Here is a 14,257-nt window from a genome sequence, read left to right as displayed (position 1 = left end):
TCATCCCTGATGCAGTTACCAGTCCACACCCACCAATGAAAGAGCACAGAGTCACCTACTGTAAGAAAGCAGGTAACCTCCTGGTGGTAACTGGGGGTATGTGGCCTCCATGTCATGGGCAGGTGAAAGGGCCTGGACCAGTACTCAGTTCCAGCCATAATAGGTGCTAACCACATGGCACTCAGTAAGGTACTGTGTTTCTGATTTTTCCCTATAGGAAAAACCTTTGCACACACTGTGAAGGAGACACACGGTGCTCTACTGATCCTGTCAGCCACATGTTTCTCCATCTAAGCATTGCTAAGTTCCTAGTATTGATACCAGGCTATGTTTGGCTGAAGTCATCTTAAGCAATTAATTTATTCCTTTGTTTTTCAGGTAATGAACCGAAAAGATCATGTCTGAAGTACAAGGAACAGTTGAGTTTTCTGTAGAGCTACATAAATTCTATAATGTGGATCTCTTTCAGAGAGGGTGAGTACACTTCAAATTCTCTCTCTCTCTCTCTCTCTCTCTCTCTCTCTCTCTCTCTCTCTGTGTGTGTGTGTGTGTGTGTGTGTGTGTATGTATGTGTGTAAGTCCAAATGTATCTGTGTGTGTGGTCAGGTGAGAAGACATTTGGGATTAATGGAGAATTTTCATTATTTTCCTGACCATGGAAAATTCCAACTATTAGTTCATGTGAGAGTAAATTACGTGTTAACTAAGAGCTAATTTAGTTTGTCCACCCTCATTTTCTTCTGCAACCCCCTTCTTTGTTGGTCTTTTCACTGAGTTTTGAGTTGTGGGAAGTGAGGCTTGACTGTGTTGTTTTGGTAAAAATGAATCGTATTTGTAGTATTTGCTGGAGTTATCTCCTACAAACATACGGTATAAAAATCATGACCAGATCTTTAAAAACCGGATACTGTTTTTAATCATAACTAAAATATAATTGATGTCATTATTTTGAGAATGTAATCTGAATTTAACATTTTAAATGCAAAATGTCCATGAATCCTTATGACAAGTTACACTCCAGGGCTACTGAATAAGTAAAAAGTTAAGCAGTTATGTACATAAAGTGATGGCTCACAGACCGGTGCTACCCATTCACAATGGCTGAAGCCCCTTTCCCCACATTACTGACGAGAAAACCAAGTCTTATAGGATCTGGATTTCTATGCTCACGTCCACAGAGTCAGAGGATGTCCAGGACACCTACCACTTTGCAAAAGCAACAGCAATGAACCCATAATGCCTTTGTACGAGAACATTCAATGTATACCATCATTCTGGGGTTAAACAATTTGGGATTGTCTTAACTTGTGGGGGCCACACATTTATACTAGCCTAGGCCCGCCTAGTCTCAGAAAGATGTGTTCTCGGGTCTGTGGCCATTGGATAGGAGGTTATTGGTTCTTCTGCCTACGGCTCCCTGTCATATCGAAGGCATCTAGATGTGAGAATTGGAGTCACACAAACTCACTATTACCCATTTTATCCCAAAGTATGAATATCTCTGGGGTACAGAATGATATTTATATACTTAAACATGTGTAATCAAATTAGAACAACTGCTACCTCCTTGGCAGCAAGTATTTGTCACTTCTCAATGCTGGGATTATTCAAAACCTTCTCTACCTATTACTTTGAAATGAATGTACAATTAACTGGTGTCAGGTAATTTTTCCAAATTATAAATATTATCCCAACATAAGAAGTAATTCCTTCTATCAAAATGGATACTTGTGTCCACCAGTTCTTCTCTTCTATGACCATTTTATGATTCTGGTAAGCAATGTGCTTGTGCTGGCTGTATTTATGTCAGGTTGACCCAAGCTAAAGTTGTGAGAAGAGGGGACTCAATGAAGAAAATGCCTCCAATCAGGTCATAGGAGACGACCAGTTCAGCCTATGTATCGCTATTGCTAGGGGTCTTAGATGGGGTCATCCTTGAAGATTTCGGGGAGGTGCACCGAAATGCACCTCTTATAGTAGTCTCTTTCAGTACTCCCCCCTCCATACCCCGCTCAAACTGATCTCTCATGTTCCCATCCCCCCTACCTTCAGTCCACTCCTGAGATTTCTTCTAAATTTCCCATTCCCCAGGAGATCTTGGAGTCCTCTCATGATCCCTCCTTGGTACCTAGTCTCTGGGTCTGTGGATTTTAGCATAATTATCCTTTATTTTAAAGCTAATACTCACTCGTGTGTAAGTACCTTCCATGTTTGTCTTTATCAGTCTTGGTTACCTCACTCAGGATGATTTTTTATTTTAGTTCCACTGATTTGCCTTCAAGTTTCTTGGTGTCCTTGTTTTTAACTGCTGAGTAACACTCCACTGTGTAAATGTACCACATTTTCTTTATCCATTTCTCAATTGAGGGACATCTAGGTTGTTTCCACGTTCTGGCTATTACAAATAAAACTGCTATGCATAGCCCAGTTGTCATAAGAGAGGCTTCAACCATCAACTGATGGAAACAGATGCAGACCCAAAACCAAACATTAGGCAGAATTCAGGGAATCCTGCAAAAAGAGGGGAGAAAGGATTACAGGAGCCAGAAGGGTCAAGAAAACCCGCAGAATCAACTAACCTGTACTCATAGGGGCTCACAGAGACGGAACCAACAACCGGGGAGCCTGCATTGGAATTGACGTAGGCACTCTGCATATATGTTACAGTTTTGTAGCTTGATCCTCTTGTGGGACTCCTAACAGTGGGAACAGAGCTTGTTTCTGACTCTTTTACTGGCCTTTGGGACCCTACTCCTCATTCTGGGTCACTTTGCCCAGCCTTAATAGATGAGGAGGTGCTTAGCCTTACTGCTAATTGGTATGTCATGATTTGTTGATATTCATGGGAGACCTGCCCTTTTCTAAACAGAAATGGAAGAGGAGTGGATTGGGGGATGAGAACAGAGGGAGGTTTGCGGGGGAACTAGGAAGAGAGGAGGAAGGGGAAATTGCAGCCTGGATGTGTGTAAATGAATGAATGAATAAATGAATGAATAAATACATAAATTTATTATTAAATTTTAAATTATAAATTTTAAAAAAGTAAATGCCTTCAGAAGGTAGTCCTGTAGACAAGTCTATAGGGCATCTTATTAATTAGTGGTTGATAGAGGGGACCCATGCCGTTGTTGGTGGAGATACCTCTGGGGTTTGTAAGAAAGCAAACTTGGCAAGCCGTTATGAGCAAGCCAGTAAGGAGCTCCCCTCCATGGCCTCTGCATCAGCTCCTGCATTCAGGTTGCTGCCGTGCTTAAGTTCATGTCCTAGCTTTTTTTGGTGAAGAACTATAAAGTGGAAGGGTAAGTCAAATAAATCATTTTTTTTTTCGAGACAGGATTTCCCTGTAGTTTCTAGAGTCTGTCCTGGAACTAGCTCTTGTAGACCAGGCTGGCCTCGAACTCAGAGATCCGCCTGCCTCTGCCTCCCGAGTGCTGGCATTAATTAAAGGCGTGTGCCACCACCACCCGGCTAAATAAATCATTTCTTAAGTTGCTTTTAGTCATGATGTTTTATCATATCAATAATAACTCTTAAGATAGATCTGTTCTCTAAAAATCAACATTTTCATTTCCATAAATAAGCAATAAATGTAATATTTGTCTTCATGAGATTAATATTACCCAATAGAAAATCTTCCCTGCTCTGTGTCTATGGCTGAAGAATATATATGTATGTAATACATACATGTATATACATATATATACACACATAAACATATTTATACTCATATACAAACATCTATTCCTGTGTGTCTCTTTAATATATATATATTGTTATGTATATATGTGTGTGTGTGTGTGTGTGTGTGTGTGAATTATCTTCATTAATCTCTTGATGGACATCTAGAATATTTAGATTAATTGGAAACAGAATTAAACCACTAAGAGCTACAAACTGATAATTTTTCATATACACACACATACACACACACACACACTCATGGTGGGTTTTCTAGATGATTCTGTCACTTTATTTCTAGTTTTCTTGTTTCCTCTATACAGCTTTATATACTTATTGTACTATTTTATAATACTGTGAAGATGTGCAAGAGTACCCTTTGTGCAAGTCCTTGCCAACATTTATTTGTCATTTTGTTAATATTCCTAAGTTTAAAAGAGATTTCCTTGTAGTTTTAATGATCCCTTACATACTTAATTAGTAATATTAAGCTGGTTTGTTTTCAAATACTATTGGTCATTTGAGTATCTTCTTTTGAGAAACATGCTATTTTGGTCATTGGTCTAAACCTCTTGGTGCCCAGTTTTGGCATTTACATAACCTATTTTTAATACCTCTGCTTGATAAAGGAAATCATAAGACTAGTATAGACTCAGGTCAGAGACATAGATAAAAGCTGTCTTTGGGTGGAAGAACCTATTCAGTTTTATAATCAATCAGTGAATTAAGAATCCAGTTTTAAAAGCATAGATCAAAATCAATTCCTTTGTGTACCATGATCCACATTTTTACAGTTGTATAAGTAATGTATTTACCTCATTTCTACCCTACTCTTTCCTACCTCCAACTTTTCCTATGGTCCCCAACTCCCTGTCTGATTACTGAACTTTTCTTCTTTAATATATGCATATGCTTCACATCCATATATGCATATGCTTCACATCCATATATGCATATGCGCATCCATCTTTGTGGGCTTCTCTGATGTCCAGGAGCTACAGACTTTATGTGGAGTGTTTTTCCTAATGATGTACATGGCAGCCCTAACAAGTAACCTGATCATCATCATTCTTACTACCCTTGACCTGCAGCTTCAAACACCTATGTACTTCTTCCTGAAGAATTTGTCCCTGTTGGACGTCTTCTTTGTCTCAGTTACCATCCCAAATTTAGTTGTAAATAGTCTAATACACAACAATTTCATTTCCAAAAAAATATATATGCATATGCTTACATATATTAAATAATATGATATATATTCCTTTGTCCAACTATTACTCCTTATATTTATATGTGTTTATGACTGAATACTTGGTATTGGGTAATCAATTTGGGGATCATCTTTGGGGAAGACTAATTCTCCCTCTCTCAACAGTTATGATTACCTGATGTTCTTAATCTAGGAGTTGGGCCTTGTAATATTTCCCCCACACATGTTGACATGTCAACTGATGTTATCATTTTGCTAATCTTGTTTTGGTGACTATATTGTTGAGATGTCGTGGATGCAACTTCATTCTCATATAGGGAAAACACTACCTTACAACAGACATTATTATTCTCTGGTTCTTACAGTCTTTTCACTGCTTCTTCAGCAATGTTTCTTGAACCTAAGATATGGGAATTTTATTGTAGATGTATCAACTAGGGTTGGACATATGATCAGTTTTTCTCTGTATTTTGACCAGTAACAGCTTTATGTAATGATTTGTGTCTACTGCAAAAAAGATCATCCTTTGATGATGGTGATAACTATTTCTATCCCCATCTATTGGTCTCTACATTCATTTATCTATATTCTCTATAATATTTATATAGGATTTATCAGAGCTGCTTACAAAATGTGGTTCTACTGTTCTAACAGTGGCTGTTTCTTGACAGAAATGTTAAGAATTCAAGAGCTGTTCAGTCCACCAGGCTGGATGTTTCAGCTGGTCTTCAGTAAAATGGAATCCTGGAGAAGTAGGCTCTAATACCAGTGAAGGAATGCACTTTCTAGTGGGAGTGAGGGCATGTAGACAAAAGGAGCAAGCTTCCTTCTTCTGTGCCCTTTACATAGGCTGCTACCAGAAGGAGTGGCCCAGATTTAGGGTGATTCTTTCTACCCCAAATGATCCAATCAAGAATAATTCCTCAGAGGTGCATGCCCAGTAGTTTGGATTTTAATTAATTCTATATGCAGTCAGGCTGACAACCAAGAATAGCCATTACAAACATAGAATTTAATTAGAGTCATTGGCATGAGTTGTATTACCAGGAGCATGAGCGATCAAAGAGTGTCTATACCACTGAAGAAAAATGATTCACTTCCCTTCTCTTGGTACTGCCTATCCTAGGTGAGAGTAGAGCCTCATGACCTGCTGCTTCCTCAACATCTATGATGAAATGTTGATGGCTCCATCTTGAATGATGCTGTGCTGGTAGCCATAACCACTGTGATTTAATTTTACATTTAGGAGGCAAAATTTCACAACATTTTCACCTATTCTTTGTATCCCATTTTTTTTTGTCTTTTCTTCTACTATGTTTACTCAGCTTTGGGTAGGATGATATAGATGTCCCATATAGGGCTGATCTCTCAAAGTCACCTATTTTCAACCCTTCGAACTGTCACCAATCTCTTTGTTAACTAGCATCTGTAGTGGTGAATAACATGACTCCAAGAAGCCACGTCTTAATAAAAGAAAATCCCAATGCCAAGTGTGGGATGCATCCCTATGAGTTGTGGGTCCTGGGGAAGGCAGAGGTTCCCAAACAGTATTACTGTTACTGTACTCTTAGTTACTCACTAGAACTGAACAGAAACCCTCCAGCATTTGATGAAATCATACCTTGGTTACCAGGAGTGTTAACATTTGGCCCCACTATTTATATATAGATTAGGTTTTGAGCTTATAATTAAAAATATGAGAGTATACAATAGTAAATATGTCTTCATGGGTTTGGAAGAAAATGAATTTCAGTTTTAGAGAAATGAGCTCTAGAATCCATAATGTATAATCAGCAATAAACCTCTAAAATAGTGACCAGCAGCCCCCTGGATTGCTGCCTTCAGTGAGCTATAGATGGGCTGGCATGATGCCAACCAGAGTTCTGTATTTCTTAGGAGAGTTTCTGATAGGCACAATCCCTGAGGCTCAATATTTGAGAATGTTTTTAGTGATAATCCCAAAGGAGCCATACTTCCAGTAAACCTTCATAGAAGATAGATGGCTGCATCCCAAGCATGGTAGGCAAGAAGAGGCCCTAGGGTACCTCCTATAAAAGAAATCAGTAAGAATAACAGCAATGGTTGCTAAAAGTGGTTGATTTAGAGAATGCAAGGTTTAATGATTAAATGACTTAATGAATATTTCATATATGGTCACTAGGAGGGTCCGCCATTCAGAGCTCCATCATTTAAACAACTTACAAAATCAAATTAGAAAAGTTTTGTCTTGGTTATCATGTTTGGAAGCTTTGGTTCCAGATAAGTGAGCTCCAATGCCTTGGAACTGTGGCAAAGTGGCACATGACAGAAGAATATAATGGAGCAAAATCAATCATTTCCTGCTGAAAATAAACAAAGATTGATATAGGAATTATATATATTACATATAATATATTATAGACAGAGATGTGGTTTAGAGGAGGATGGGGAGAGAGAAGAGTAGGGAGGGAATGGAGTGGGAAGAATGGAGGGGGCAAGTAGACATATCCAAGTTCTCCTTCACCATTAAAGGTAAGGTGTGTGTGTGTGTGTGTGTGTGTGTGTGTGTGTGTGTGTGTGTGTGTGTGTGGTGTGCATGTGTAAGTATGAAAAATATTCATTCTACCACTAAAATAGAAAAGTCTTAATTATTTCAAACTGGTAAGATAGAGATAAAGGATAGGCACACTGAACATTCCTACTTCAAAGTGGAAGAATAAGAAAATGGGCAATGTAGGCTGTTGCGGTTCTTGTTTTCCCATCATAATTAATTGGTATTGTGATGCTAAAGACACTGCATGCTTTGCTGCAAGACAGACAACTCAGTCTAGAGCTCACTATGAAACTCATCTCATTGGTTACTTTTCATTATGCTGGAAGATGCTATCCAGGTTGCTAGATAAGAAAAGGCATCAGTGGTCTTATTCAGAGCTAGACTCTGCATGCTTCACATACCAACCGGTCTTGCAAAAATTTCCAAATGGTACGACAGAATCAACATTGTATGAGGGTAACTGCTCACTTTCTTGGTTGAATTTCCGACCTGATCTACAGGAGGAGATTCATACCTGGTACTGTAAAAACGGGTGAAAACCATTGGCTAAGGAAGTCGTTGGCCCAAAGGAACGTCTCATTAATATTGTAGTGTTTATATAAATTGTCATATTGTCAAACTTCCATCCAAATATTTATATTTATATTAATAGAACTGCTGCTCCCAACTTTGTTCAGAGAAACTTCATTTTGTAGTGGACAGTGGTTAATGCAGGCACTCATTCCTGTTCAAGGTGCAAAGAATGAGCAACAGTGAGTGTTTGGCTATTTCTCAAATATCTCTATCAACTCCCCTTTCCTAGTACTCAGGGAATATCAAGGAAGAGGAGAAGAAACGATGTAAGCCCTGGAAGATGGTGGAGAGAGCAGAAATGCAGAAGGTTGCATGAGAATTGTCCCTGCTAACAGAATTACTGGCTTCTAGCACATTAATATTTGAGGATGGCTTTTCTAGCTCCGGGAAGCAGGATGTCTTCTGATGATGTTTGCTTTGAGCAAACACTCAACTTGCATTTATCCAAAGTCTATATTGGCTGAGGCAAATTCTCAAAGGGGAACATATCTTTACCATAGTCAACAAATATCACGAGGTGTCACACCCATGTTCAACACTAAGACTTGTGCTAACAAAAGGCAGACATAGTCTACTGGGGACCTGGAATTTGGGAGCCAGGACGGGATTTGAAGCCATGCTCTGCCACGTATGAGCTTAAAGAACTTTTGGGTGTTCCTTTCCTTTTTTTAAATTAAGCTATACATTTTTTTCTGCTTCCCTCCCTTCCTCCCCTCTCCTCTTCTACCCTCTCTCATGACCCTCACATTCTCAATTTACTCAGGATACCTTGTTTTTTTCTCTTTCCTATATAGATCTGTGTATGTTTCTCGTAGGGTCTTCTTTGTCGCATAGGCTCTCTGGGGTTGTGGGACTGAAGGCTTGTTTTCTTTGTTTTATGTCTAAAGATCACTTATGAGCAAATACATATTCTATTTTTCTTTCTGGGTCTAGGTTACCTCACTAAATATGTTTTTTTCTAGATCCATTCATTTGCCTTCAAATTCCAAGATGTCATTGTTTTTTACCACTGACTTGTACTCCATTGTATAAATGTACCACGTTATCTTTATCCATTCTTTGGTTGAGGGGCATCTAGGTTGTTTCCAGTTTCTGGCTATGACAAATAATGCTGCTGTGAACATAGTTGAGCACATGTTCTTGTTTCTTTCATTAAACAAACAAAACAAAAGAAAAGGCATGAAACAGGGTGAGCATTGCTGATGAGAACAGGTTTGGCAGGAGTGAAAGGCAGATGAGAAAGGAGTGGAGGGAGAGTGTGAAAATAATCAGAGTATATTTTTTAAATGTATGAACTGTCAAAAGATAAAAACACATGAAATATCCTATGGTATGGACTGGAGAAATGGCTCAGTGAAAAATAGTGCCCAATCTTTCAGAAGACTCAGTTTTGATTCCTAGGACCCACATGGTGACTAACAACTGCCTGTAATTCCAATATCAGGGAATTCAATTCCCTCTTCTGGCCCCAGTGGGCACAAGACATAGATGTGATTAACAGACATTTATGTAGACATGACATTCCCACACATGCAAACAAACCAACAAACTCAAAACATATGGAGCCTTTAAGATGGGAGGAAGAGTTAAAGCAGGAGAGTAAGAGACTGTAATAAAACACATGTTACATTAAAGCAGAAAGAGGACCACATCAAGCAGGAATAGGGTAGTGGTAGGGGAGGGAAGTAGAGGGTGGATAAGAAGAAAGAAGTATATTGGCATGAATAGATGTGAAAATTCCAAAATAAAATTTATAAATTTATAACTTTGTATGCTAATTAAAAACAAAAATTAAAAAACGGAGTCAATATCTTATAGCCTGTAATAGCTAGCTCTCTCACCATGGAAAGCTGAAAATTATAGAAAAAAATACATGCAGTGAGCCAGCATGGTAGCCAGTGTCTATAAGATGTGGTTTGTTCTCCTGTTTCCAGTCTGCCTGTAATACTGTTTAGTAAGGGACAAAGCTCAGGGTTATTGTGACCATTCTGCTTTCCTGTTGAGAACCCTCTATTCCTTTTGCTTTTACTTCCTCACCAAGTTCTCAAATCTTGTATAATTTAATCTTAAACTTTTTCTTGGTTCTTAGAACATTCTTGTTCCTCTGATGTCTATATCTACCTCAAAAAAATTCTGTGCTAGACAAGTTCCAGCTCAAATATATTCCTCAAACCAATTTTTAATGGCTGGTATTGGCTGTCATTTTCTCTTAAAACTAATCATTAACCAACAGTATATAAATTTTAATGACTGACAGTGGTTTTCATTTTTCCTTAAAGCTAGTGTTCTAACCAATGCTATGTAAACGTTTTTTCACATTCTTTTGTTCTTTGAAAATTTCATATATGTATACAGTGTGTCTTGATCATGTGGACTCCAAAATCATCAGTCTCTTTTCATTACCCTTCCAACTCCCCACAGAACCTTGCCATCCTATCACCCTTCCAACCTCTTCTTTCTTTCTTTCTTTCTTTCTTTCTTTCTTTCTTTCTTTCTTTCTTTCTTTCTTTCTTTCTTCCTCCCTCCCTCCCTCCCTTCTTCCTTCCTTCCTTCCTTCTTTCTTTCTTTTTTTCTTTCTTTCTTCCTTTCTTCCTTTCTTAAGTTTGGATATGTTTAACCCACTGAATCTAATTAGTGCTGCCCACAAATAAATGAGCATGAAGTTATCCATTGGGACATGAAGAACCAACCAAACTATTGAGAAATAGTGACTCTGCCATGGAAACCATCAACTGTCAATAGTTTCCTATAGGAGTGGGAAATCAGAATATCCCCTGTCCCCAAATGCTGCAGTTTTAATAAGCTTGATCCTGGAAGATCTTGTGCAGGTGCCATAGGTGCTGTGAGTTCGTGTTATGTGACAGCCATGCCATATCCAGAATACAGCGGTTCATAGCACTTCCCACAGTGCATCAGGTCTTATGTTCCTTTCTCCCTTCTTTCCAGATGTTCCCTGAACATTGACACCGATGTCCTACCAATAATTGAGAACTCATGTTGCTCGTTCTCAGAACTTTGAATAGCAGTGCATCTCTGCATCAACCACTCCCCATTATAATAAAAAGTACTTCTGACCAAAGTTAGGAGAACAACAAATATATGGGTTTAAATATAAATATTTATAAGGGAGTTTGATAATATGGCCATGTAGAAAAAAAAAAAAGAAAACCCAAAACACCCAAAAAACGGTGTTAGTAGATTCTCCCATAGGGGCTAGGCATTCCATAGCTATGAGTTTTGGCCCTGTTTGCAGGCCCAAACGTTAAAATGGAAGAGGCCTCAAGTCTTCAAACCACTTTGGTAGGTTGACACTACTGTATTTAGCCATAGTTTCATAACCTATTATTATTCCTGTAGTACTACCACTTAACTGATTCACAAGATGTCTTTTGGGGACCTGCATTCAGTTCATCATTGCTATATTCATTATGACATTATATGTGGAAACATTACAATGAAAAGATTGTGCCCGTGACTTCTAGGTGTTTACCACCTAAAGAGAGAGGCAAATACATTTGTGAAAATAAGCCTAGAGACCTGAAAAGTCAGCAAAACAGACATGTAGGGTACCAGGGAGGGATGCCGGAAGGGTAATCCAATCCGTTGGAAGAGAGAAGCTATCATAAAGCAAAACTGTATCAGACTGTCACTTGAAGGAAGAGGAGAGTTGGCATCTCAGAGGGCCTAACCGAGCAGGAGCAGGGTGGCTCTGATGTCAGGAAGATGAGCCTGCCCAAGACTAATGACGATAGTTGATAAAGAAGAAAAATGGGATGGGTATGAGAGAGGTGGAAGGACTCGTGTATTCATGATTTTTATTTATTTTACTCAGGCTGTAGGACATTGGAGAAAGTTAGGGGTGTTATAGGTAGCTTGTTTTCCCTTTGGTAAGTGTAAAATTTAAGAAAGTGAGGATCTGGTCTTACCATCTATAAGTGTACCAGTTCCCAGTAATGCCTGGTGCACACTGGGAGTGAAGTGCCAGCTTACATTTGATGAGTTTGAACTCAGTGTTGCTGTTTTCTTCACCCCGTCAATTACAGATGGCACCATGCGGATCTTAATTAAATGGTGTTAGCACAGAGAAGATGATTCCTAATTCTTCTCACAGTGCTTAAATCACTGGAGCCAAAAATGTGGCCCAAGGGCTGCAGCGCCACTCTTCCCCCGGCACTTTTTTAAAAAATGCAATCCATAGCCTCTGCTTTAGACTTCCTAAGCCAGCACCACAGGAAACCACAATCTAACTTGTTCTCCAAGTGGTCCTTTTTGGAGTGGGGCCGGGGCTAGAGTTACAAGCCTATCAGTGAAAGTCTAAACCCTGGAAATCCACTAGGATTGCCTGAAAGCTGAAACTGGCTCCTCCCTAGGGCAACAAAGCCCAACATTTCCACTGAGCATCCATGCCAGGGTTCAGCCTTGGCTTGGGTTCAGGTCCTGATATGGGGAAGGGGCATCAGCACAAAGAAGTGAATTGCCGGACCTCTAAATGAGTTTCACACAAATGGCTGTCCCCAAATAGTTTCAGCCATCTTTATTCATACATCAAAAACAAGCATGCTTTTCCTTACTAACAAACAAGTTTTTCCCATCCTCCGGTGTTAACCTCCGGCAAAACCAAATGTTTTGTTCCCAACTTTTACATCAAAACATCTTTACATCAAAAATAACACTTATTGTTTTGCTGGCTTGGCCAAATATCACGCCAGGTACATCTTGTCTTTACAAAACTAAAAGGTGATAAACACAGACACACGTTTTCAAGAACAGTGATATTTACAGAAATAGGGGTGATGTGCCTCTGATCTTGTCAGCACTGAGTCAGAACAGCTCCTGGGATCTGAAGTGACAGTTGGCATCCCAAGACGACAAACCTGAGAAGCATCATCCCCCAAAGAATTTTAGGGAAAGATATTCGAGAAAAAAAATGGGGTTTCCAGGAAGGATCCCGTCTATCCCATGCACGGTTCACAAAATGTCACTAAAACCACCAACAGAATCACTATTATGAGAGAGATGAGAGAACTTGTGCTGTGCCCAATTCCACTGGTCCTGGCCGACTGAGACTGTCCTCATAGGCTTTTGCCTCATTTGGAGACCTGTTGGACAAGCAGTCATATACTGGTCTAAAACTAGGCTGCATGAATGCTGTAGGAAATCCTACAGCCAGTAGCCCTTACTTAAGTAACCTGCCCACTGGGGAGTGGCCTCTTATACTAATTATGCCGATGTAAAGCCTGCATCCGGCCTCTTTTCCGGCTGCGGAATTCAGTTGCTGTTCTCCGTTCCAGCAGAGGATATTGATTTGTGAGTCTACCCCTAAATAAATAACCCTCTATTATTCTCAATTCTGAGCTAGTGTGGGGTTTCTTTTAAGCATTCTTCTTCACATGAATCCTACCACATGCACAATTTTTAAAGTTCCCCAAGTGAATCTTCAGATTTCAGATGACTGACTGGATTGGAGGAAATGAAGAGTCCACTTGCCCTTCTTTCTATCCATTATAACAGGAAGTCTGTGATGTTTCATCTCCCCAATGCCTTTACATATCCTTCTGCTGTGGGAACTTCAGAGATGTCTCAGGTTGCTCTTGGAATGGAATGGTGCTGGGCACGAGAAAGCAGCAGAAAAGGTCTCATTTCATAGAGGGCAACAATGTTCTCCTAAGAAAGTAAGTTATGTAGATTATAATAATACAGGAATGATTAATTACAAGACATATCCTGTTCATATTTCATATCTGTCAGCTATGTACATTTTAAATCCAGCCGCATCAGTAAGAGAGCAAAAACATTCACTTTTTTATGTTTCAAGATGTTTATTTTCAGGACAGATCACAGCACTAAGCTTTTGGAGATTCTGTTGCTGAATGAATTGTAAATGCTTGCTCAGCATCTCAGGGGAACACTTAGAAGCATCCTGTTCGTGTTCAAAAGGTGAATAAAATGTGCATATAAACCAAATATTCAGTTGCCGCAGAAGCAAAGATAAGCATGAACGCTATCTCTAACAAAGACATCTTTAAAATTAGCAGAAATTAAGCTAAATGTCTCCATAGCCCAGCCCTCCATACCCTTTAATGCAAGATAAACTCACAGATAACAGTTACAAGAAAGGCAAGCACTCATTTCTAATATTGACAGCTCAGTTGGAACTATCGTTATTTAAAAGAAATTCAAACTTGCTTCTAAGTCTTATTCCTCAAAAGGCTTTTAAAAGCCAAACTGATTTTCCTTCCGAGTGATGTTTTTCATCATTTGAT

General features: G+C 39.2%; 1 protein-coding gene across 1 annotated transcript in view; it reads left to right on the top strand.

The window, feature by feature from the left end:
* The first annotated feature begins 397 nt into the window (after nucleotides 1-397).
* Fam135b (family with sequence similarity 135 member B) overlaps nucleotides 398-14,257 on the top strand; it is a 164,021-nt gene continuing 150,161 nt past the window's right edge. The window contains exon 1 of the mRNA XM_038344082.1: nucleotides 398-474. Coding sequence (XP_038200010.1) covers nucleotides 398-474 — 77 coding nt within the window. The remainder of the gene's footprint in view (nucleotides 475-14,257) is intronic.

The sequence above is a fragment of the Arvicola amphibius genome, chromosome 9, assembly GCF_903992535.2.
Source record: "Arvicola amphibius chromosome 9, mArvAmp1.2, whole genome shotgun sequence".
Taxonomy (NCBI): domain Eukaryota; kingdom Metazoa; phylum Chordata; class Mammalia; order Rodentia; family Cricetidae; genus Arvicola; species Arvicola amphibius.
The sequence above is the reverse complement of the archived record's forward strand: the minus strand, read 5'-3'. Positions and strand labels throughout refer to the sequence as shown.